This window comes from Grampus griseus (genome assembly GCF_964374135.1).
Source record: "Grampus griseus genome assembly, chromosome: 12".
Lineage (NCBI taxonomy): Eukaryota > Metazoa > Chordata > Mammalia > Artiodactyla > Delphinidae > Grampus > Grampus griseus.
Genome location: NC_139006.1, coordinates 66,243,746 through 66,268,445, shown reverse-complemented (window position 1 = coordinate 66,268,445; position 24,700 = coordinate 66,243,746). Strand labels below are relative to the sequence as shown.

General features: G+C 36.3%; 1 protein-coding gene across 1 annotated transcript in view; it reads right to left on the bottom strand.

The window, feature by feature from the left end:
* ME2 (malic enzyme 2) overlaps positions 1-24,700 on the bottom strand; it is a 54,177-nt gene that overhangs the window by 5,128 nt on the left and 24,349 nt on the right. Inside the window, exons 5-13 of the mRNA XM_082667532.1 lie at positions 22,497-22,572; positions 20,918-21,079; positions 20,506-20,609; positions 17,880-17,989; positions 17,687-17,784; positions 17,278-17,391; positions 14,337-14,451; positions 11,543-11,685; positions 5,734-5,836 (exon numbers count right to left, since the gene is read on the bottom strand). Of these exons, the coding sequence (XP_082523658.1) occupies positions 5,734-5,836; positions 11,543-11,685; positions 14,337-14,451; positions 17,278-17,391; positions 17,687-17,784; positions 17,880-17,989; positions 20,506-20,609; positions 20,918-21,079; positions 22,497-22,572 (1,025 nt within the window). The remainder of the gene's footprint in view (positions 1-5,733; positions 5,837-11,542; positions 11,686-14,336; positions 14,452-17,277; positions 17,392-17,686; positions 17,785-17,879; positions 17,990-20,505; positions 20,610-20,917; positions 21,080-22,496; positions 22,573-24,700) is intronic.

Here is a 24,700-nt window from a genome sequence, read left to right as displayed (position 1 = left end):
TATGGAGCCGTCATCCTAGAAACTCTCTTCATCTTCATGGGGATTCCCTTTGCTTCTAAGTTGAGCCCATTTCCTAAATCTCACTTCTTCCTAGTATTTTTGTTACTCCCTTTTTTGGGTAGGATATATTCTCCAGTAGTTTTCTGAAAAACAGTGCATAGGAGATACATTTCTGGAAATCTTGCATTTTTGAAGAGCCCCCGCCAGCACCCCAACACACACACACACACACACACACACACACACACACACACACACTCATGGTTTTACTACCTTCCACTTTATTTGATAGTTTGTCTGGGTTTAAAATTCTAATTTGGAAATAATTTTCCTTCAGAATTGTAAGGCATTATTTCAATACCTCACAGCTTCCAGCATTGTTGGTGAGAAGTCTGGTGCCAATTTGACTCCAGATCCTTTTTCAACAATTATCTTTTTGTTGCATCTCTGGAAGTATGTAGGATCTTTTTTTGTACCTAATGTTCTGTAATTTCACAATGTGTGCCTTGAGGTGCATTACTCTCGCCCACCATATTTGGCACTTGGTAGGTGGGCCCTTCCTATCTGGAAATTGGGTCTTGCAATTTGGGGAAATGTTCATGAAGTCGTTGATAATTTCCTTCCCTCCACTTTTGTGTTCTCTCTCCCTGAAATTCCTACTTTCTGATATTGCACCTCCTGGACTAGTCCTCTAATTTTCTTTTCTTTATTTTCCATCCTCTGATCTTTGCTCTATTTCCAGATGACTTCTTCAACTTTTTCTTATAATCCTCCTACCAAACTTTTCATTTTCCAGAGCTCATTTTTGTTTTCGAATTTTTTTAAAAATAAAATTCTGTCTTGTGTCTGGAATATTTGTCTCCATAAGGATACTGTTTTTTTTTTTTTTTTTTAACATTCCATTTCCCCACATAATCTGTTTTTTCCTAAACTGCTTTTTTCTGTTTGTCTATTTAGTTTTTTTTATGAAATAAACTGTTCATATAAGGGATTTTCCTTAAAATCCCTTCCTTTGAGTGTTTCTCATATGTAAGAGTTAGGAACTTAAAAAATTGATTGCTATGAGCACGAATACGGCAAACCCTATTCAGGGTTTCACACTATTCAAAGAGTATCCCAGCAGTCTTTGGCCAGAGTGGGGAAGTATGGTAACTCAGTTACTCAGGGATGGGAAGAGGATCACGGTGGTTAATAGCTTCATTATTTTAACCCAGCCTCTAGATAATTTTTTTTTAAGTTGAATATTCGTTCCATCTACGTTTAATGTAGTTAATTAAATGTTTGGGGCAAAATCTATTGTCTTCTTACGTTTGTCTGTTCCATATTCCCTTTCCTATTCTTTCTTGCCTTTTGGATTAAAAAAAAAAATCATTTCATTTCCTCCCCTAATATTCTCTTATCATTGTTTGGAAGTTCTTCTAGTCTTCTAGTGGTTATCTTAAAATTTATAACATGCATTCTGATCAAAGTTTCATGTTAATTTTTAGTTTGCCCTCCTGCCAGACAATGGAAGTTAGGATTTCCTAACAGTTTAACTCTATGTAACCGATAAGCTATTATTATTGTGCCTTTTAATTTTGTCTCTATATCTTTCAAAATCCCACGTCATTATTGTTTTGCCCAACACATAAAACGTTCCTTTTGTTTAACTCAAACATTCACAACTTTCTTTGCTCTTCATTCTTTCCTACATCTCTGGACTTCTAGCTGGGATTACTTGTCTTTTGCCTAAGGAATACTCTTTAGAATTTACTTTCCTTTCTTACATGTCCGCAGATGGTGAATCCTCTTTTTTTCCTCTTCTGAAAATATCTTCATTTTGTTTTAATCCTTGAAGGGGCTTTTCACTGTGTAATGAGCTCTAGCTTCACAAGTATTTTGTAGAAACCACTCACACAGGTCACTCCATTGTCTTTTGGCCTCTTGTTGCTGTTGAGAAGTCAGTTGGCCTGACAATTATTCCTTTGAAGGAAATCTGTTTGCTCTGGCTGAATTCACAGTCTTCTCTTTGTTGTTGTTTTCTGAAGCCTCACAAGGATGTTACTGGATGTAGATTTCTTTTTACTTATCCCATGTGGATTTCACTGAGCTTCCTGAATATTGTGTAGTGATGTCATCTGTCAGTTCTCAGCCATGAGGCCTGTAACTATTGCCTCTGCTTTACTTACTCTCTTCTTTCTCTGGGACCTCAATTAGATGTATATCAATTAACGGTATATATCTGTTTTTCTATATTTCCCCCCTTTTTTGGTCTCTGGATCCTTTCTTCTGGCCTATCTTCCAGTTTATTAATTTCCTTTGGTCTAATCTGTTGTAAGCCTCATTCACTGAGTTCTTAATTTATTGTATTTTTCAATTGCAGAATTTAGTGTTACTTGGCTGAATTTCTCAAGCTTGGCTTTTATCCCATACACATAATAAGCGTATTTGTTTCATAGCACTTGTCTGATATTTAGAGTTCCCGAGTTTCTTTTTGTTGTATCTGCTACTTTTGGCTTGTGTTGGCTTGTCTCTTTATGTGCTTCATTATCTTTTATTTCTTAACTAGGGTTGTATTTGAAAATTTATTTGTAAAAGTAACTTGAGGAATAGGATAGTGTTATCTTGTACCAGAGAAGACTTCTGCTTGCTTCTGCCAGGCACTTGTGGGCGCTGGTAGGCCAAAACAAAGGCTTGAGGTTTTCCAGATCACCTCAAGTGCAAACTATACCCACACTCCAAGGTACAGTCCTTTAAGGTTGCAGCCCAAAGTGGGAGGTGGCTCACTAGCATCCCATCCTTTACAGGTGCCAGACTCCCAACTCTTGACCTCTCTCCATGAAAAGCACAGCTTTACCTCTAAGTCACTTCTTCCTGATTAGGAAGGCTCTGGCCCTTTTAGGTTTTAATTGTGTTGTTCATCCAGGTATAATTGCTGCAGTAGGTAATTCAAACATTTCCAAAGCCTTGAGTTTTTAACTGCTTTTTGATCGTTCTTTTGGCCAATCCTGTTTTTAAGCCCATTTTAACCTCTGCTACCAAGTCATTCTTTTGTCTATATTTATAGTCCTAATAACTGTTATTAATAAAGTTAGAACATTGAAATGTTATATAAAAGTAATCAACTGCCGAATTCTCCGTTAGTCAAATACGATATTAAAAGTGGCTTTGTTAAAATCAGCAGAGAAGTATTATTTTCATGGTCTTTATGCCAGAGAAATACTGTTGGATGGAACAGACTGATTTTGAACATTATCAAGTTCTACAAGGGGATCATCAGTGATGGCAGAGTTTCTGTTACAGATGCTAGGTTTCAAGAGACAAGCAGAGCAGAACTCTACACAACCACTCTGCTGGGGGGAAAAGGAGGAAAGTGCACTAGAAAAAGGACGAAAGTGCACTAGGATATTCACAGGCCCAAAATCTTTATTTTAACAACAGTTATAATAACGTGCTTCCTTGATGCCAGCCTATGTGTGCGATAAATCTGTCCTAAAATCTTAGAGCCTGCGGTCAGTTATTCAGGGAGAGGCCCACAAGGAGAAAGACACAAGTACAAAGGAAATTCATGCCAAATCACTATTTTGCTCAACATAATTCTTTCATTAAAATGAATAAACTAAGGATTACCAGAAACTTCTGGAAAATAAACAGCACAAAGGAAGAAATATTTAAAAGACTCTTAATAACTCTCAGGAGAGATCTGAAAGGATGCTGCAAGCTTAAAAAAAAGTGGCTATTAAAAAGTTATTCTATGACAAGAAAAGGTATTGAGAGTGAAAAATAATATTTGAACCTACTGAGTTGATGATATGATATTAAGCAATTATTATTTATTTCCTTTGGTGTGATACCACTATTACGGTTATGTTTAATTTTTTAAAAATTATTTTTTTAGTGACACATACTGAAGCACTTATTAATGAAATTATATGATATCTCTGATTTGCTTTAAAATAACCCAGTGAAGGTGGAGTGGGTGGGAGTATAGATTAAATAACACTGGTTACAAACTGATAACTGCCAAAAAGTGGGAGAATGGAACATGGGATTTCATTCTTCCCTCTACTTTTGTATATGTTTGAAATTTTCAATAAAAAAAGACTGTTGAAACAAAACATACACTAGAAGTGCTAAAAAAAAAAAAAGGAAAAAGGAAACCAAAACAGATACAGATAAATTAACAAACACCACAGAAATCCCCCATATTAAAGAACAAAAAAGGTAAGAGGTGAAAATATGAATAAAAGTTACAAGTCAGGGCAACAGAGGGATTTGACCATGGTCTAACACAAGTTCCATAAGGGAAAAACAGAAATAATGAAAGGAAAGAAATAAGGGGGGGGGGGAAAGACAGAACAAAAAATCCTTTGGAAAAGAAAATATAGTGAATTGGTCCACCTGCAGACATGCATGATGGAAATAAAGCCCAAACCTGGATGCATCCCACTAATATTTCAGAGATCTAAAGATAAAGAAAACACTGAAACATTTTTAGGGAGACAAAGCTAGTAGGTATAAAGGAATGAGAATCTCATTGACACCAGATTTCTCATCAGCAACCCTGGCCACTGGAAGTGATGGAGAAATGTTTCCAAAGGTCTGACAAAAATGACTTTGAATCTACAAATCTCTACCCAACCAAACCATCAAGTGAGAGAACAAAATAAAGACATTTTCAGATACATAAAAACTCAGTTTTCATCCATGCTTCATAAAAAAACTTATTCAAAGATGTATTCCAGAAAAATGAGACCAACACAAAGAGGAAGAGTGTACATGGGCAAGAGAGAAGCACCACAGAAATGATTTGCTGTGGGGCAGGATCAGGATGAAATGAAGGAAGCTGGCAAGAAATTAGAGGAGGATTCATTATACTTGACACTTAAAAGACTTTGAGTGTCAAAAGTTTTGTTGATCTAGAATTGCAGGTTCTACTGTATTTATCAAACCACACTCTTGTTTAGACATGAGTAACATATAATCATGTAATTTCAGAATCAATCCAGAGACAAAACATGGAAAACAACAGAACACAATGTAAGTTTCAAAAATTTCTCTGCAATGTAGAAATACCAACCATAGTTGAGAGATAAAATAAGAAGAGATAAGAAAGCTAAACACCAGATTTTTTTTTTCATTTTTACTATGGCAAGCTAATAAAAACTGTCTTAAATTGCTTACAAAAGCTCTTTATTATACAGAGATAAAGGTAACTACCAGGAAAACTAAAAGTAGTAATAGAAATTGACAGGTAAAGAGAGAAAGCAAGGTATTAGGAGGTATTAGGTATTACGTGTGGACTATTACTTAGATTTCACAGTTGGAAGTTCACACATACAGTCTAGAGTTGGAAGAATCAAGATAAGGGAGAAGTGTGCCAGTCATGATGGTAACCATCAGAAAAACTCAAAGGAAACCACAGTGGTTATAGCTGATAAGTATGATAAGGAGGTACCAAGGGGAGATAGGTTAAATAATTTTTTAACATTCTGTTCCTTTTGCATTTTTATGAACCATGTACTACTTTATTTCTATAATAAAAACAAATTTAATGAACGGTATGAATAAATAAATTTTTAGGGGAAATAGAGCAAGTTGGATTTGCTGAATTCCTTGAGTTTTCCTGTACATTCATAGCAAAATCCTGTAAATACCATTGTTTTTTAAATCTTAAATTCTAAAGAATTTCATAAGGAATTTTAATGTAATTATTAATGATTACTCTATAACATAAATAATGGTGGCATTTACCTGGAAAAATATATACATTGTTTCCTTGACCTGGTATAAAGACTTGCCCATCACTGAGTTTCACTGGCTCAAATGGACTGCCACTGGCAAACAAACACCTTCCCTGTTGAGAAATGAAATAACCTCAATTTTGTTACTTTATGTGGACTAGAAAATTGAGGTGAATTAAAACAAAATTAAACCCTGTAGTAGACCAATATACTACTTGCAAAATAGGCATAATTTACTATAAAACATAATCCTCTCATTCAAATCCTTATTAGAATAAGGTTTGTTTTATGCATAGCAAGCATTCAAAGTTGAAAAAGTCCATTAATAAATTCTTTAAAACCTGACACTTCTATTTGCTTTAAAACTTAACAAATGTAGACGGCAAAAAAATATCATCCCTAATAATAAAGACTGCTATAAACATCTGTGAATGAGGGGAAAACATCAAAAATTAAACTGCTACCATTTACTGTACATCTGCTGTTTCTGGCTCTGTACCAGGTGCTTTAAATGTGTTAACTCAGTTAATTTAGCCCACATAGAAGGCTTATGAGATTATCATCTCCATTTCACTAATATATATTTTTAAAAAATCTCAGAAATCAAAGGCTTAAATATTTCCAAGTACTTTGTAAAAAGTCACACATCATAACTATAGCAGTTAATCTTGAATCCAGATTTTTATAATTCTAAAACCCATGGTTTTCTATTATGCTACAATGCCCCCTAGATAGGAAGTTTATAGAACAGGCATATGGTATAACCACAGTCACTCCAGAAAAACATGGCATGTTGTCTTGTTAAAGAAAAGGAAGTCTCCAAATTTGTTGTATCCACCAATTTTAGTACTGTGCTCTATAACAGCATATAATACATTTTACTAGCACCTTCAGTATTTCTAAGAGAATTTGGTGCCCATGGAATTGAAAAGTACCTGAAGGTTAATTTATAAATCCTTTATATATAATTTTCCCCCACAAATTCCATCTGTCGCACCCCTACCTGACCAAAAAAAAAAAAAAGGCAAGAAAACAATAGTTTTCAAACAGGATAACTTATCTTGGAATACTTGAGGTATAACTAAAGGAAGTCATGTTTAAACAGCTACTTAGATGAAGTTAAAAGGTGATTCACAGAAAGCTGAACTATCTCCACACAGTAGGATGCACAAAATGACATGACACCTAAACATTTGACAGAGTTATTTTAAGTGTTTAGATAATACTTTATCTTTTCCCTACATCTACAGATGTGTATTATAGCAAGAGTGATTATTCTTTGAAATATAGTAGACCCTTGGCATTAGTGGATTTAGCACTCAAGAATTTGACCCTTTGGACAACCTGAAGATCTACCATGTGTAGTAATTATTACTTTTACAAGACATACTTTCAATTTCAAAATGATCTCAGGTTTATGTGTAGAAGCAAGTCAACTGTGCCAGTGGTGGGCCCAGGTGAGTGTCTTGGACCTACAACTCCAGAAAGCTATAGAATTTTCTACAGATAGTTACTACCATTCTCTACCTGTTCTAAGCCTAGCTTTATTTGTGACAAAAATTTTGTTTCTTTGAAGAGCATGGTTAATGCCATACGAGTTACCACAATGTATATAATAATATAGATTATTTTTGTGCCACCATTAATTTTAATAGATTTATAAAGTGGATTATACAATATAGCTCTTTATGGGGAAAATGTTATATCCTCATGTCAGTAAATTTGGAGATTTAGAAAGATCTTGGGCATCTTCTCTAGAATGGCAAGATTCAACAGCAGTTCACCTTCTCCAGGCCATTTTTTTTTAACATCTTTATTGGAGTATAATTGCTTTACAATGTTGTATTAGTTTCTGCTGTATAACAAAGTGAATCATCTATATGTATGTATACATATATCCCCATATCCTCCCCCTCTTGTGTCCCCCTCCCTAATCCACCCCTCTAGGTGGTCACAACAGGCCATCTTTTTTTCTTTTAATTCTTCTTCTTTCATAATCAACCTATAGCTTAAATGTGGCAAGACCTTAATGATAACAGTATTCTCATTCTGAAGTCCAGGTTAGCCTATTCTTTGTTCTTTGAGCAACTGGCCATTAAAATATAAAAACACTTTTTTTTAAACGCACTTTTCTCCCTAAGCAGCAGAGGGTGTTAGACTAGCACTGAGACATCCCTCCACCAAAAACAAAAGGACACTTAAAATTTTAGCAGTAACTACAAATACATACATTTATGCCATTATTTTATGTAACACTAAGAAAAAAATTATGTAAAATTAAACTATGACACAATGCTTTTTTACCATTTTTAAGAGATAACACAATTTCAAAGTTATAAAAATTGTGAGAAAATTTGCATCTCAGAACTGATACAGTGTGTCAAACTGGTTTCCTTGAGGAATTTTTATTCATTCAAACGGTGTACATCTATTACAATAACATTTATTCAAAAAATAAAATTCTTAAATGTTTGAAGTCTTCTACTGATATACTACTACTGCCCAAAACATTTAAATTTTTTATATTTTGGAAATGCCAAGACCCATAATACATGGAGTATATTTATCAACTAGTCTTTGTGTAAGACTAAGATTTAATTTGGGGGGCAATAACCATTAGTTTTAAGTAGTAAAGACAGGTGAAGAGGATGAGCAATCAAGCTAATAGTAATACAACTCTTTGGTAAAGAAGTAAGATAGTATACTAAAGAGACTGATTTTTTTTTTTAATATATCTGTATGCTGACTTTGTGGATGAGTTCAAAAGAAAAGATTTCAATAATTATTAGAAGTTTCAGTAATTATTATAACTGTTGGAAGCCACTAGTCAAGCAAATTTATTTTGACTAACACAAAGTGGCAATATAGAAACAAAAGGAATTTTGAGAGAATATATGTGTCAAAATAAAATTTGTAACAATGAGAAAAAAACAATGCTAAATATATCAAGAGCGTGAATATTAAGTTCAGAAAGTTCTGAGAGTTCTACTTTGGCAACAGTCTTCTAGGTTGTTTCACACCAATTCTCCCTCTGGTAACAATGAGAAAAACTGGATAAAATATATTAAAAATATGTTTTAAGGAAGTGGGAGTGCTACCAAGATAGGGAGAGCTTGGAGTGGAGACAGTCAATATCCAAAAAAAGAGGAAAGCAAGGTATTTGGGCCCAGCATTTGAAGCTTTCCTCCTTCAGGTGAGTGATTTCAAAAGGAAAATCTGTGGCTGAGTGCCTGAGCACTGAAGTTGTCAGGAGTCTCATGATGACAGAGAGAGAAAAAGTATACTTCAGAGACCACTACGGGTGAGGGGTGCTGATAAATATCCCAGGGTTGGGCTTCCCTGATGGTGCAGTGGTTGAGAGTCCACCTGCCGATGCAGGGGACACGGGTTCGTGCCCCGGTCCGGGAAGATCCCACATGCCGCGGAGCGGCTGGGCCCGTGGGCCATGGCCTCTGAGCCTGCGCGTCCGGAGCCTGTGCTCCGCAACGGGAGAGGCCACAACAGTGAGAGGGCCGCGTACCACAAAAAAAAAAAAAAAAAAATACCCCAAGGTTTTTGATTCATACCCAAGAGAAACCGTAAACTGTGGAAACAGATGAGGCCTCCCATGGACCACATCCTGCTGAATTACATGGAGCTGCCCCAGACTAACAGCCTCCAAAAGGAACGGCAAAGCTGCTATGGAGGAAGGTAACTTCATTCCGAGCCTCAAATTATTGCTACTATCCTTCATCCACACTACCTAGCACTCAATAAGGAAGTGAAAGACAGAAGTAAAACTAGGTTCACAAAAAGACAAGAACTGGATAACCAAGAAGAAAGACAGATAATAGAAATGGACTCACAGAGAGTGAGATATTTGTTACTATCAGACATTAACCTTAATTATGATTCATATATTCAAGAAATTAAATGACAAGACAAAATTTTAGCAGAGAACTGAAAGCTATACAAAAGAATCAAATAAGTAATTAAAAAATATTGTTAAAATTGTGAGGTGTGATAATACTGTGATTATATTTTTAAAAGAATCCTTAACTTTTGAGAGATATACTATAATATTTATAATAAAATGATATGTCTGAGACTGGCTTCAAACTCTAAGGTGAGTAAGATGTAGAAGAAACAAGATTGGCAATAAGCTGATCACTTTTGAAGCAGGGTATTGGTACATGGGAGTTAATTATACTGTTCTTTCTACTTTTGTATATGCTTGAAATTTTCCATAATAAAATACTTTTAATAGAGACAAAAACATTTATAAAATTTATTAATTTTTCTCAAGGGTATGACCTAACAATTACTACTCCTATATATCACTGTAAACAAGGCTTTAAAAATCACTTCCTAAACAACAAAGATTACTGTATAGCACAGGGAATTATATTCTACATCTTGTAATAACCTATAATGAAAACAAATACAAAAAAATGAAAAAGTATATAACCGAATCACTTTGCTATATACCTGAAACTAACACAACATTGTAACCAACTTAAAAGAAAAAAATCACTTCCTAGAGTCACTTAAAGATCACTTGCAAGAACAATACAGGAAGTGATTACATTGTGGAGATTACAAATATATCTCTATAGAACAGTAAGGGAAAAAGAACTGTCCTAACAGTATACAAGCAGATACTTTTACCTGGGATATAACCCAGTGGCAGTGTCAAAGAATTCAAAAGAGCTAAATTTTAAACAATTTAGATGAAAGTAAAAATTTGTTCCAGGGAGCTGTCACATGACTCAAAAGAATGGCCCTATGATGGTGAAGATACATGTGAAGAGGGTAAAAACAATTATTTCATGACATGTGAGGGCAAGAAAGTAGTATTTATAAATTGATTATTTCTATAATACGTGATTTTAAGTCTGTGACGCTAAATTAATGAATTATGGAAAGAATGAAATAAAATTCCACAAGTGAAAAATACAATAAAATTAAGAACCTAACAACGGATTTAGCACAGCTGAAAAGAGAATATGCAAACTGGAAGATAAGTCCAAAGAAAATCACAGGATTGAAACACAGAGAACAAACAGGATGGTATACATAGAAAATAGTGTAAGAGACATATTAGATATGGTGAAAAAGTCTTGACATTCACGTAACTGGAGTCCTACAAGAGAAGAGACAGAATGTGTCCAAAAAGACATTAAGCCACAGATTCAGGAGCTCTACAGTCCTCAGGTGGAATAAATACAAAGAAAACCACACCTAAGTCCATAGTAGAAAAACTGCTTAAAACCAAAGACAAAATGGTCTATCAAAAAGAAAACAGAAGTCAGAAAACAAAAGAACGATACATTCAAAGTTCTGAAATAAAGTATCTACCAACTCTGACTTACATGCAGAGTGAAACAATATCCTTCAAAATGAAGGCAAAATAAAGAAATTATCAAGAGAATTCATCAGACCCACACTTAAAGTAAGTTCTTCTGGTAGAAGAAATAATCCTAGATAGAAGCACAGGTATGCATGAAGGACACAATGGCAATAGAAAATATTAAAATGTAGGTAAATCTAAATGAATAATTTTTGTTTGAAACAAAAAGAATGTCTTTGGGGATTTAAAATATAGAGAGAATTAAAATGCACAACAATAGCACAAAAGGCCTGAGGGTATTAAAATGGATATATAAAGTAACTGCTTTCCAGAATTGATACAAGCAATAATTTACATCAGAATTTGACGATCCATGGATACATGCTGTAATCTCTAGAGCAACCATAAAAAGAATTATTCAAGAATGTATAACTAATAGGCTAATAGAGGGAAAATAATAGACATAACCAATTCATACTATTATTAATACCTCTGTAAGTGTATATGCTTCTTCAGCTGTGCACTCAGCTTGTGCTGTAGGATTACTTAATGCAAATATTACAGGCCTCTCATTGATATCAGCCATGGCTTTGATTACACCAGGAGTGAAAAGTCGGCCAGCTCCTGCAACTCCTGTAATAAAATAAGGGGAGATAAAAAAGGAACTTCATTACAAGTAAAACATAGCCTTCTCATCAACAGCATTTCTATAACAACACAACAAAAGCACAGGTAAAGATAAGACCTGTGCTTATCCCATTACAAAGATAAGATTTTGCATTGCTGAGATAATTCCAATCTTAAATCTGAAAAGAGAAACAATAAAATGTTAAAAATTTTCACTTAAATATTTATTGTCTACCCCAGATATAGTAAATTGTGGGCAATAAAAAGAGTATAAGACTACCTCCATCATGTAGTTGTTGTCTAACACAGGGGTCCCCAACCCCGGGGCCATGGACTGGTACCAGTCTGTGGCCTGTTAGGAACCAGGCCGCACATCAGGAGGTGAGCGGCGGGTGAGGGAGCGAAGCTTCATCTGCACTTACAGCCGTTCCCCACTGCTCGCATTACCACCTGAGCTTTGCCTCCTGTCAGCATTACGGTGAGCTGTATAATTATTTCATTATATATTACAATGTAATATAATAGAAATAAAGTGCACAATAAATGTAATATGCTTGAATCATCCCAAAACCATCCCCCTCCCTGGTCTGTGGAAAAATTATCTTCCACGAAACCGGTTCCTAGTGGTAAAAATGTTGGGGACCACTGGTCTAACAGGCACAGAGCTTCAGCTTTTTTTTTCCCTTTAACTTTTTATTTTATATTGGAGTATAGCTGATTAACAATGTTGTGATAGTTCCAGGTGCACAGAGAGCTTCAGTTTTACAAGGTAAAAGAGTTCTGGAGATTGATTGCACAACAATGTGAATGCACTTAACACTACCTCACTGTACACTTATAAATGGTTATGGCAAATTTTATGTTATGTGTATTTTACCACAATTAAAAAAATTGTTTTAATTAAAAACTTGCACCTCAAATGTTAACTTGTTAAACTCTGTGGTATTCATTATAAAATAATAGGAGTTCAGAAGTGATAAAAGATCTTCTTGACTAAAGCAATCTACTTTTTTTTTTTTTTTTTTTTGCGGTACGCGGGCCTCTCACTGTTGTGGCCTCTCCCGTTGCGGAGCACAGGCTCCGGACGCGCAGGCCCAGCGGCCATGGCTCATGGGCCCAGCCGCTCCGCGGCATGTGGGATCTTCCCGGACCGGGGCATGAACCCGTGTCCCCTGCATCAGCAGGCGGACTCTCAACTACTGCGCCACCAGGGAAGCCCCACAATCCACTTTCTTGATAGAGTTCAGTTTAATGACCTTTTAATAAGCCCCTACAATGTCTGAGACACTGTATTAGGCCATTAGGATATAAAAATGAGCATAATGCAGGCAGCTTATAGTTGAGAGAAAAAACAACAGAGTAAACAGAAAACCAGAAAACCTGTAACAGGTGCTCAGCATGCAGTGCACAGAAGCACGGCATGAAGGAAGAATACTTAGCCCATGGTGGGAATCTGGGGATGACCAAGCAATGCCTCGGCTGAGTGCTTACACAGTTCATCCAATAAGACTTACATTCAACAGTCAAAGAAATTTTAAATTCCATTTTATAAACTGATATGTAATAGAGAAAAATACTGATCTGGAGACCAAAGTTTTAGTGCTTGCTCGGTCACTACTGGCTATATGAAATATTCACAAATCTTGGGCAAGTTGCTTAACATCTCTGTGCTTGTTTTTCTCATGTAAAAAAGGAACTTCTACTCAGTGTTTCCCCATGTGGAGGTATGTGGACATAGTCTTAGGAATCCATGAGTTCTAAAAGAATTAAACATTTTTTTCTTTTTGTTTCCTTGACCCTCCAGGGACTGAGTCAATGGACAGATTCTTAGGTTTCCATACTGAGTTTTGAGACAGACACACTTGCAATCTTTAAGATTACTTCTCACTCTAAAAAATTATGAGTTCTAATCAGTGAAGAAGCTAATACAGACATCCTTTTCCTAATCATAAAGACTGTTTGAAACTTAAAACAGTAAGTTTACTATTTAACATTTCACAGAGCTCCTCCAAGAAATTGGCAAAATTACAAGAAAAATTATAGCTTCAAATCTTACAGCTATATAGGAAATGAAATAGTCCCTCTTTTAAAGACTTTTACATTTTCTGCTCTGAACTTAATGCCATGTTGCATAGTCTGATGTCAGCTATGCAACGCCTGACTCTTAAAACATACCAAAGGCTTACAGCTTTGTTGCCAGTGAAAATCTTTAACTCTGCATAGGATTTTCTTGGTCTGTCAAATAACCCTGGTCTTTTTCAGGTTTTGAGCCCACCAGTCATACCAACTCTAAAAGCAAAGCATGCTCAATCACACAGCTTCTAGAAGTTAAAAGTACAAGCAACATCCATTAACAAAACTTTACACACTGTATCTAAAAGCTACCACCTACAACACAGGGAACATAGCCAATATTTTATAATAACCATAAATAGAGTATAACCTTTAAAAATTGTGAATCACTACATTTACACCTGTCACTTATATGATATTGCACATCAGATATACTTCAATTTAAAAAAAGCTATCATAGAAAACATTATATATGCTGAAAGCTAGGTAAAATCTGTCATTTCATTTTGAGTAATCCTGCATGGAAGTTATGACTGGCATTACACAGGTAAGTAACAGAATGACTTGACAACAACTTTACTTACCAATTATAGCTGAAGGCTTAAGTATATTTACTGCATCTTCAAAAGTATCAGGTACGCTCTCTGGGGCTAAGTGAGCAAATGGTTCCTGATGACTGTCTATTGTAGCTTTCCGCCCCTGAATTTTTAGATAAAATACAGTTTTTTAGTAATTGCTTATTAAGGATTAATTGAAAAGACATCATTATAAGTCACATATTGTTTCTACAATAAGAATATCTTTTCATTTTCATGTACCTTTTTTTTTTTTTTTATTTGCGGTACACGGGCCTCTCACTGTTGTGGCCTCTCCTGTTGCAGAGCACAGGCTCCGGACGCGCAGGCTCAGCGGCCATGGCTCACGGGCCCAGCTGTTCCGCGGCATGTGGGACACGAACCTGTGTCCCCTGCATCGGCAGGCGGACTCTCAACCACTGCGCCACCAGGGAAGCCCAATGTACCTTTCTTTTTAACACATATCTTCCAATTCTATCTTCATATTGCTCATAAACCCAAATATAAAATACAAATCAAATTCCATTATAACCAGAAACTTACTAATCCCTCTCAGAAACTCATTTACTCTGTGAAGTCCTCCTAAATCCAATAGGGCACAAAGGCCCACAATCCCTTATCTGGGCTAGCTGTGTTTTAAAATTCAGAATTTCATATTTTAGAACTGTCTTATGATAATATATCACAAATACCCTCACAATGGGCTCTCCACAACTGAACAGAACTTATGAATAGTCACACCAAGTACAAAAGGTGAAGATTAGAAATACCCTCTTTGGGGCTTCCCTGGTGGCGCAGTGGTTGAGAGTCTGCCTGCCAATGCAGCGGACACGGGTTCGAGCCCTGGTCCGGGAAGATCCCACATGCCACAGAGCAACTGGGCCCGTGAGCCACAACTACTGAGCCTGTGCGTCTGGAGCCTGTGCTCCGCAGCAAGAGAGGCCACGACAGTGAGAAGCCCGCGCACTGCGATGAAGAGTGGCCCCCGCTTGCCACAACTAGAGAAAGCCCTCGCACAGAAACGAAGACCCAACACAGCCAAAAATGAATAAATAAATTTATTAAAAAAAAAAAAAAGAAATACCCTCTTTGGTCTTGCTACCAAAGTTAGTAGGTAAGTTCAGGTCTGTCAGATTTATAACCAAATGAATTTGAAGAAAAACTCAGGGATTTCAGAGTTTTTAGGATTTCAGAATTTCAGATAGACATCATGGACTTACACTACCAAAAGTTCAGAAACAAGAGGAAAGGGGAATTTTGGTTCAAGATAGCTGAATGAAGGAACATACTTTCCTCACCAAATCCCAGGTCAAAAACTGTAAAAATTAACTCCTTAGTAGTGTCACAAGGGCAGGAGATATACCACTGACACACTAGAACAATGAAGAATTTCTCAACAATGTAAAGCAGACAAAAACATGTGGAATGCAAAAACCAACGAGGCTGAGAAATCCTTATTTTGTTAAAAGAGAAGACCTCCCATGCAACGGTGACTTTTTCCATCAGAACTTCAGAATAACCCCAGGTAAGGACCAGCAGGGGCTGGGAAAAGTAGCACACCATCATCACTTGGTTGGGAAGTAATTAAATGAGTGAAATACAGCCTCAACAGATCCAAGTTCTCAGAACAGTGGTTTCACATGCCTGCTCCCAGGAAGACCACAGCTCTTCCATGAGGGCTTCAACAGGAAACTCTCAAAATCTCAGAAAGGAGGGCAGTGTTTTGGGTCCTCAGGAGAGATACGAAGCCTAAAACTCATCTTAAAAGAAAAATATACCCTGAACTTGCAGATGCACAGGGTTTCTTCTCACTTGTATTCATTCTAAACTCGACTCATTACAAATATGATAAAGAATCACAAAACATTTATAAAAACCAACATCCCAAAAAGAAACACCAACATAATTGTGTACTAGTAAAAACAGATACACCTCCCAATAGCCTTCCAAGTACAATGTCTTGTAATCCTTGTATCTTACATACAAGCAAATATGGCAGTTACAGCTTTGGGAGGCAGCACAGTTGAATGATTAAGAGCATAGGATTCACAGTCAGGCTACCTGGGTGTGAATCCTACCTCCATCACTTATAAGGTGATGATCTTGGAAAAGTGAGCTGATCTTTTTAAACTTCTTTCCCTCATTTGTAAAATTTCACTGAATTTTTGATAAGATCAAATGAGACTTTTTAAAAAAACTTTAAATGAGATAATACCTGTAAAGTCTTATCACAATGTCTGGTACATTTTTAAACACTTAAAAAAATTAGTTATAATTTAAGCATTCAAGATTTTTCATTCACATACTTTAATTTTTCATTTTATTTTTTGTACTAATAAAATACTGGTACTAATTAAGAAAAGATTTCAGAACTGGAGCAAAGTACACTAGCATAAGCTTGCCCAAAGGTGTAGATGACAAGTAACCTCTATATCAATATATATGGCAAAAATACAACAGCATTGTGTACTGGATAAGTTCAACTATGAGACAGTTTACCTACATTTCAATGTGTTACGCAGTATAAGATATAAGGCATTTCTTAAGCTACTAAAAATGGCAATCAATGATAGGAAGGCAGGTAGGTCCAAAGGATACCAAGTTGATCTGGGATAAAACTCTTTATTATCCATCATTTGACCTTAGGAATATGTGCCTTTTTTCTGGGGAAAAGGTCCTTAGATTTCCATGAGATTGCTACAAGAGATTATGATCTCCAAAGGGTTAAAGAATTTCTGCTCAAATATCAGATGTCCTGCTAATGATTTAATTAGAAACTTCTGAATTCCTATGAAAAACCACTAGGTTTTAGACGGGTCAAGAGTCAGAGAATAAAGCAAGAAAGAATAAGTCTGGTGCCAACACAGAGATTATGATTTGAATATGAAAAAAACCTAAACATATCACTATAACAACATTCTTTTGCCTCTCCAAATTTTAAGTACCTTACCTTAAATAATAAACCAAATTTGTCAACCATCCAGATTTTCTTTTGCGCCTCTTCTTCTGAGAGGCCATTTTCCACCATAGCCATAACTATAAGATTTGCAATTCCAAGAGCAGCCTGTGCAACAAAACATAAATTTTAAAAAACAAGGACTAGAGTATGACGCAATACTAAATTACTTTATTTATGAGAATTATGTTATGAGGAATACTGGGCCTATTCTTCCCTTACAAAGCACACAAAGCTTGATTCTTTGTGATATTCTTTCCAAACATTTTAAATTACCTATTCACAACACTGATCTTGAATTCACACCCTCTATCTCAACAAAATTATAAGTTCATTATACCCCATTTTCCAATTCTAAAGGAGAGTGTTGGTTTTCAATCCTAAAAGCTTATAGGAACTTTACCTCTCCTGCTCCAAGAAATAAGATTCTGTGTTCTGAGATCGGTTTACCAATGACTTTTTGGGCTGCAAGCAGACCGGCTAGAGCAACTGCAGCCGTCCCTGTAAGACAAGTAAAACATTGTAAAGTAAAAAGTAGGCACATTAAAAAAAATTTTAAGTAGGAATCAAAAACCTAAGGTTTTCTTTTGCTTTACCTTGAATATCATCATTGAAGGTACAGTATTTTTCTCGATATTTTCTCAAGAACCTGAATGCATTATGATTTCCAAAGTCTTCAAACTGAATAAGTGTGTTCTGTCCATATCTAAAAACAGCAAAGCCCATGATAGTTGTGTTGAAAATACCACTTTTAAACAGCTTTCCTGTCTAATAGTCCTTCTGATAACATTTTAAAATAATGTACAAAGTTAGTTCGTTTAAGGCCATCTGGCAATTTTCAGAGTCTGTGAAAGACTAGAACTCAAAATGTAGAAAAATCTATTACTCATTCAGAAAAATGTATGGGGGTCTTAAAATGAATGTAGCACTATGATGGACCTATGGGATATTAATCTGCATAAACTATTACCAAGTGCCTAGGAGGGTGTCCAGCACATGTAAGCACAAGTAACTTCCTAAAAAGCAAGAGATTTTGTCTCTGAGTCTCAAAAAGTATATATTTGATATGTGAATTTTCATTACATTCACAGTTAAACAGCAACACAGAAAAGTATATATTAAATAAGAGGTTAAAGAATAATTGCTGTATGAGTTGACTGGCATTCAGAAAAAGATATCAATCATCTTGGTGGGGTGGAGTAAGGGAAGGCTTGAAAAGGAGGTGGGACTTTATTTGGGTCCTGAAAGAACAACAAAAAGTAAAGCGGTGGAAAGAAAAACAAGGTGTATTTTGCTGACCCTGAATTTTCAACAGTCTGGCTATACATTTCAGGGTCTATATGAAAGTATAAGGGAGAAGTTGGTTAAGGTAGGTTGGAGCCAGATAACGGAGAACGATGAATGCAAAATTAGGGAATGGGGACTTTATTCCGTATCTGATCTAGAATCACTGAAGGCTAGAGAAGGGAAGAATTCATCTGAGACTCCCTTTAGGAAGGATAAACCTGCCAGCGATACACAGCATGTATCAACCTGGGGAGAGATAAGAAAGAAGGACAAATAGCTGGGCAGCTATTATGAGAGGACGACAAGAAGATCTGAAGCAGAAGCCACAGGAAGTGAAAGGGACAATTATGAGACATCAGAATGAACAAAAAGAAGTTGACGATGAGGACCACCTGGGAAGTGAGAGAGATGCTGTTAAAATGCCAAGGCAGCCTGGATGACTAAGAGATACTATCTGATTGTCCAAGGTAAGGAAATGAGGAGAAGGGGAGGAGATGGCAATTTTGGGGAAGATAAAAGGTTTAGTTTTAGATATGTCAACTTTGATTCTGAAAAGGAGTTAATTTTTTTTTTTTTTTTGCGGTACGCAGGCCTCTCACTGTGTGGCCTCTCCCGTTGCGGAGCACAGGCTCTGGACGCGCAGGCTCAGCGGCCATGGCTCACGGGCCCAGCCGCTTGGTGGCATGTGGGATCTTCCCGGACCGGGGCGCGAACCCGTGTCCCCTGCATCGGCAGGTGGACTCTCAACCACTGCGCCACCAGGGAAGCCCAGGAGTTAATTTTTTACTATCTTCCATGTACCAATAATCTACAAGGTAGGGCAGGGCTAGATCATAAAGAGTTTGGACTTTACCCTATGGCAACATGAAACCACTGATAGATTTCAAACAAAAGAATGATATAACAAAGTGCATGTTTTTAAAAGACTAATCTGGTGGTAAGGTGGAGAGGAAATGGAGAGAAGTTGGAGGAAGGTTTTAAAGAATCCAAAAGAGAGATGAAGATCTGCAGAAAGGCTGTGGCAATGGAAAAGAGGAGATATATTTCTGAGGCATTTAAGGGATAGTACCAACTGGATGTGAGGACTGAGTGACACTATACGGGGTTGATGGAGGAGGAGAAAGAGTCAAAGATTAGACCAAGATCAAAGGTCTGGCGACAACCCTGTCAACCATGTTAATGCCATTATTAGAGGCTGGATTTACAGAAGATAGGCAATTTAGAAAGGGAAGGAGTTGTTCTGGACATGAATATGAAGGAGCAACAAAATGTCTGGATGGAGGATTCCAACTGTTGGGAACGCAAGCCTCAGAGGGATGTGGGACTACAGAGATGGGTATTCATGGACTTAGGAGTCACGTGCATAAAGGTCATAGCTTACAAGACTATGAGAAGAGAAGAGAACTATGTAGTCACCCACATTTAATAAGAGAGGAAGAAAAACCAGTGGAGATGACAAAGGAAAGAAAAAAGGTGGGAGAAAGACCAAGTTAGGAAAGTCTTTTAGTGGTCAAGAGAAAACAATTTCAAGGATGTAGGAGTGGAAAACCTGGTCAGATGCTGCAAAGAGGAGGAGAGAGAAGAAGACCAAATGGTCAGAATTTAAAACACGAAAGCTGCACAAGGGTTTCACTGGAATGGTGGAGTCAGCCTGGATGCCAAGGGCTGAAAGAACCGCACAGTGAGGGGATTTTAGGAGCAGTGAGTGCAGACTTGAAGATTTCAGTGTGCTCAAGATGTCAGATAACTCAGGAAGGCAAGGCAGAGGGTATCACCACACATCAGCACATCGAATCAGGCAGGAAAGAACCTAAGTTCTCCAAAATTTAATCTCCTTCTACCTATCTTCACAAAAGATAAAGGAAAACAAAACTGTGGTTCCTTTTTTTTTTTTTTTAAGAGATGCTTTCATATACTCAAACTTTTAAAAAATACCTGTCAGTAATGGCCTTCATAAACTCATCAATCAGATCATCGTAACGTTGTGATCGATCTCTTTTCTGATATAAACCCATGTAAAATGGATCTTTTAAGAGTGCCTATAAAAGAGAACAAACATAAAAATAAAAGCATTCTGTTATACAACCAGTTTAAACACATTCTATAAAACGAAAATTGTAAAATAAAGAAGTTAATAATTTTTAAAACTTTATTGCCCTTCTTCAAAAAACTTAATAGTATTAATTTACTATTATTTGCATAAATATTAAAAGGCGTTTAAGACAAAGGCTAATATGTAATCACAGAATTTTATCTTCTTATATTTCTTCAAAAGAGGAATGTAATAAAGCATTTTTTTTTTTTTAATATGGGAGAAGGGTCAAAGGGGGAAAATGATTTTACTCACTGGATTATCAGTTCCTACATCAATACACACAGGCAGGCATCTATCAGGCCGTATTCCAGCACAAGCTGTATACAAACAAAGTTTTCCTACTGGGATTCCCATTCCGTAGACACCCAGATCTCCAAGACCCAGAATTCTCTCTCCATCAGTCACCACAACAGCCTTAATTACAAATAAGATAAAGTAAAATAAATTATAAGTTGTCCAAAATGGAGCACTTAAGAAACACATTCACAAAAAGATTCTCTTCATCACAAAATAGCATGTATTAGATTATTCCATTCACATGAACATGTAAAGCTACAGAGAGAGAAGTGCATTAGTGGTTGTCTAGGGCTGAGTGGGGAGTGACACTAACGGGTACAGGGCTTTTCTGGCAGGGTGGGGATGAGGGAGCTGTGATGAAAATGTTCTCAATGACGATGGCTGCACAACTCCGTGAATATACTACAAATTACTGAATTTACACTTTAAGTCAGTGAATTGCATTGTATGTGAATTTTATCTCAGAAAAGCTACTGTTAAAAACAAAACAGAAAACCTCAAAAAAAGATTCTCTTCACATAGTTTCACTCTCACTTTTAAAAATAAAATTGTTTCTTAACTAACTTTCAAAGTTAACCAACCAAGAATACTTAAAATTCTAGGGTTTCTAGAATATAGATGTAAAGAGGAGAATTAACTAGATTTGATTTCCCTGTGTCTTTGGTTTAGGAGTAGAATGCTTCTGACTAGAGGATCAACTTGAATATGTTCACAATGACTAAAACGGGGAGAGGGGAACTTCTGATAAAGATTAACCCTAAGAGAAAAAAAGAGTTTAGAAATAACATGTTACTCCAAATAATAACTGAAGCCAAACAAGAAAAACCTTAGCAATGGAGAAAAAAATCTAGAATAAAAAATACACCTACAAGGTTTTAAGAGGATACTATGAATTTAATTATCTGACCAAATTTTTTTTAGGTTATTAGAACAAATGATAATTCATCAAAGATTATTTTGGTGAGGAAAACACGCAATAAAGGCAACTGAGATTACTGCCTGTAATAAACACTAAAGCCTACCAAAAGATCTTAAAGAAGTCATTAGTTTTTGTTTTATGAAAGACAGCCAGATTGACAGCTGTTTATATTTGCTAAATTTGAAATGCTAAGAGTGGTATATTTGCTTAAGGATCTAAATCTATCTTAGAATTAGAAGAAAAAAGACATAATGAATCCTCCCCATTGCCCACCAGAATAAAAGTTTTTATGGCATTTTAATGTATTTTCTTTACCTAGAATAATATTAACTGAAAAAGTAAAGGAATATAGAGAAGGCAAGAGATACCAGTGGTACTGAAGTGAACAGGCTCACCTTACTAGGCCCAGTTGCTTTCCCAGGGCAAACTCTATACCAGTAACCCATTTCATAATTACCATCATGATTTCCTCAGAGCACTAAATCTACATGTATGCAAGTACAAAATAAATCAGAGCAACAATGAAAAAAAACTGTTTTTGAAAATTCTGCCTTGTAAGAGGTAACTTACATAGAAAGAAAAAACATTGTGAAAGGAAGGTTGTGCTATTAGTACCTTAACATGATTTTCTGGCCAGTTATCCACAATTGATCTAACATGACCTCTGTCTGAGATTGAAATAAATAATCCCCTGCAACAGAACAAAAACACTTTTGCATTTCACAACAGTTTTTGGTTTTTTCTAAGTTTTTGTTCATAATTGGAATATTTAGATATTTTAGTAAAACATCAAGACACTGTCATTTCCAAGCAGATTTACCTAAGTCACACAGGTTTATTTTCAACCACTTCAAACTGTAATTGCATTGTTCACATAGTAGCTGCAACAAAGGTTATTATTAAATGATGTGATCATTTTTACCCAAGAAGAAATGTATCCACATCTCCTATTCAAATAAACTCAATATACCTCCAGTAAAAAGCAATATAAAGACAACCCACCAATGCAGGAAAGCACGATAAAGCTAAGTAAACTACTGTCCAAAGTCACTGAAACTGAAAATTTGAAATCTGAAGGAGCAGGAAGGGAGAGAAGAAAACTATAGTAATTTCACATAAAAAATCCATCCTTGAAGCATTAGGAAAAAGTAAAAAGTTATTTTAAACATTGTATATTGTTATCCAATTGAGATAATCCAGATTTCAATAAAGGAAGAGAGGAAGGCAGGAAGAGAGACAGAAAAAAGAAACATAGGTTCTAGAAAACAGGCCAAGTAAAGACGAGGGCCAATGGGCTCCCAGTGCCTTCAAACTGATTCTTAACTTTCTCACTGATATCCTTTTTAAAAAATTTATTTTATTGAAGTATAGTTGATTTACAATGTTGTGCTAATTTCTACTGTACAGCACAGTGATTCAGTTATACATACATATATACATTCTCTATCATATTCTTTTCCGTTATGGTTTATCAAAGGCTATTGAATACAGTGCCCTGTGCTATACAGTAGGAACTTGATGCTTATCCATTCTTCTCAGCACAGGCTCCAGACGCGCAGGCTCAGCGGCCATGGCTCACGGGTCCAGCCGCTCTGTGGCATGTGGGATCTTCCCGGACCAGGGCACGAACCCCCGTCCCTTGCATGGACAGGCGGACTCTCAACTACTGCGCCACCAGGGGAGCCCAACTGATGAGCTTTTTAAAATGCCAGGGTTCTACCCCCAGAGATTCTGATTTAACTAGCTTGGACTTAAACAACCAAGACCTACTGACCATCTTCTATGTAAAAAACAAAACAAACAAAAAACCACTGCCACTGCACAAGTGATACACAGTATCTGCCCTCACCCAAAAGCTCTTTATGTTTCATGTGAGTTCTCAACTCTGGGTGCACATCAAAATCACACCAGGAGATTTTATGAAACAGCAACACCTGGGCCCAACTCTAGACTAACTGAATCAGAATCTCTGTGGTTGGGGCCCAGACATCAGTATCTTTTTGTTTTCCTTTGTCCTTTAATCTGGATTGGGAAGTACTATTATAAGTGAAAATGAAACTATAAAAGAGCTGAACAGCTGGGTTATACCACAGAAGTGCTTAGACATATTAATTGATGGCAGCACATAGGACAGAACAGACAGTGTTCTCAAAGTGTCTTCCGGGGAATACCTGCAACACCATCACCGACGGTGTTCATTACAATCCGGACCTCCAGACCTTTCTCTTTTTCATCAGAATCTTGGGAATAGGAAGGAGAGGAAAGTTGGCAAGGATGAACATTTTAAGTAAGCCCCACAGATGTTTCATATGCACATTAAAGTTTGAAAGCCACTACACTACATGAGAGGAGACTAAAGATAAATGCTATCACACAGTGTTTGCATTTCTACATTTGTACCAATATGTAAGCAGGACATGGGAAAAACATAAGGATTGTGGAAAATGATTACACGTTAGAGGAACAGAGAAGAAAACTCAAATTAAGTAAAAATAGCATTTATACAATGCTTATAAGTTTACAAAAAACTGTCACATCAGTTTCCTCATCTGACCTTCTCAGCAGCTCTTTGAAAGATACTGGTATTCCTACCTTATGATAAACAGATTCGGAGGAATAAAGTAACTTATTCAAAGACTTGAGCCAATGCTCATTCCAGTACCCTTTCCACTTAAAATATCTGGAGGTACTTGAACTATCTGAAAGTAAAATTTGTGTTAATTCATAAAAAAGGACAAACAATAGAAATAAAGCTGATAAAAAAATGAGAATCTATCTCTTAATTGGCCAGATTGTCAAAAACTTTTATGATTATTCTG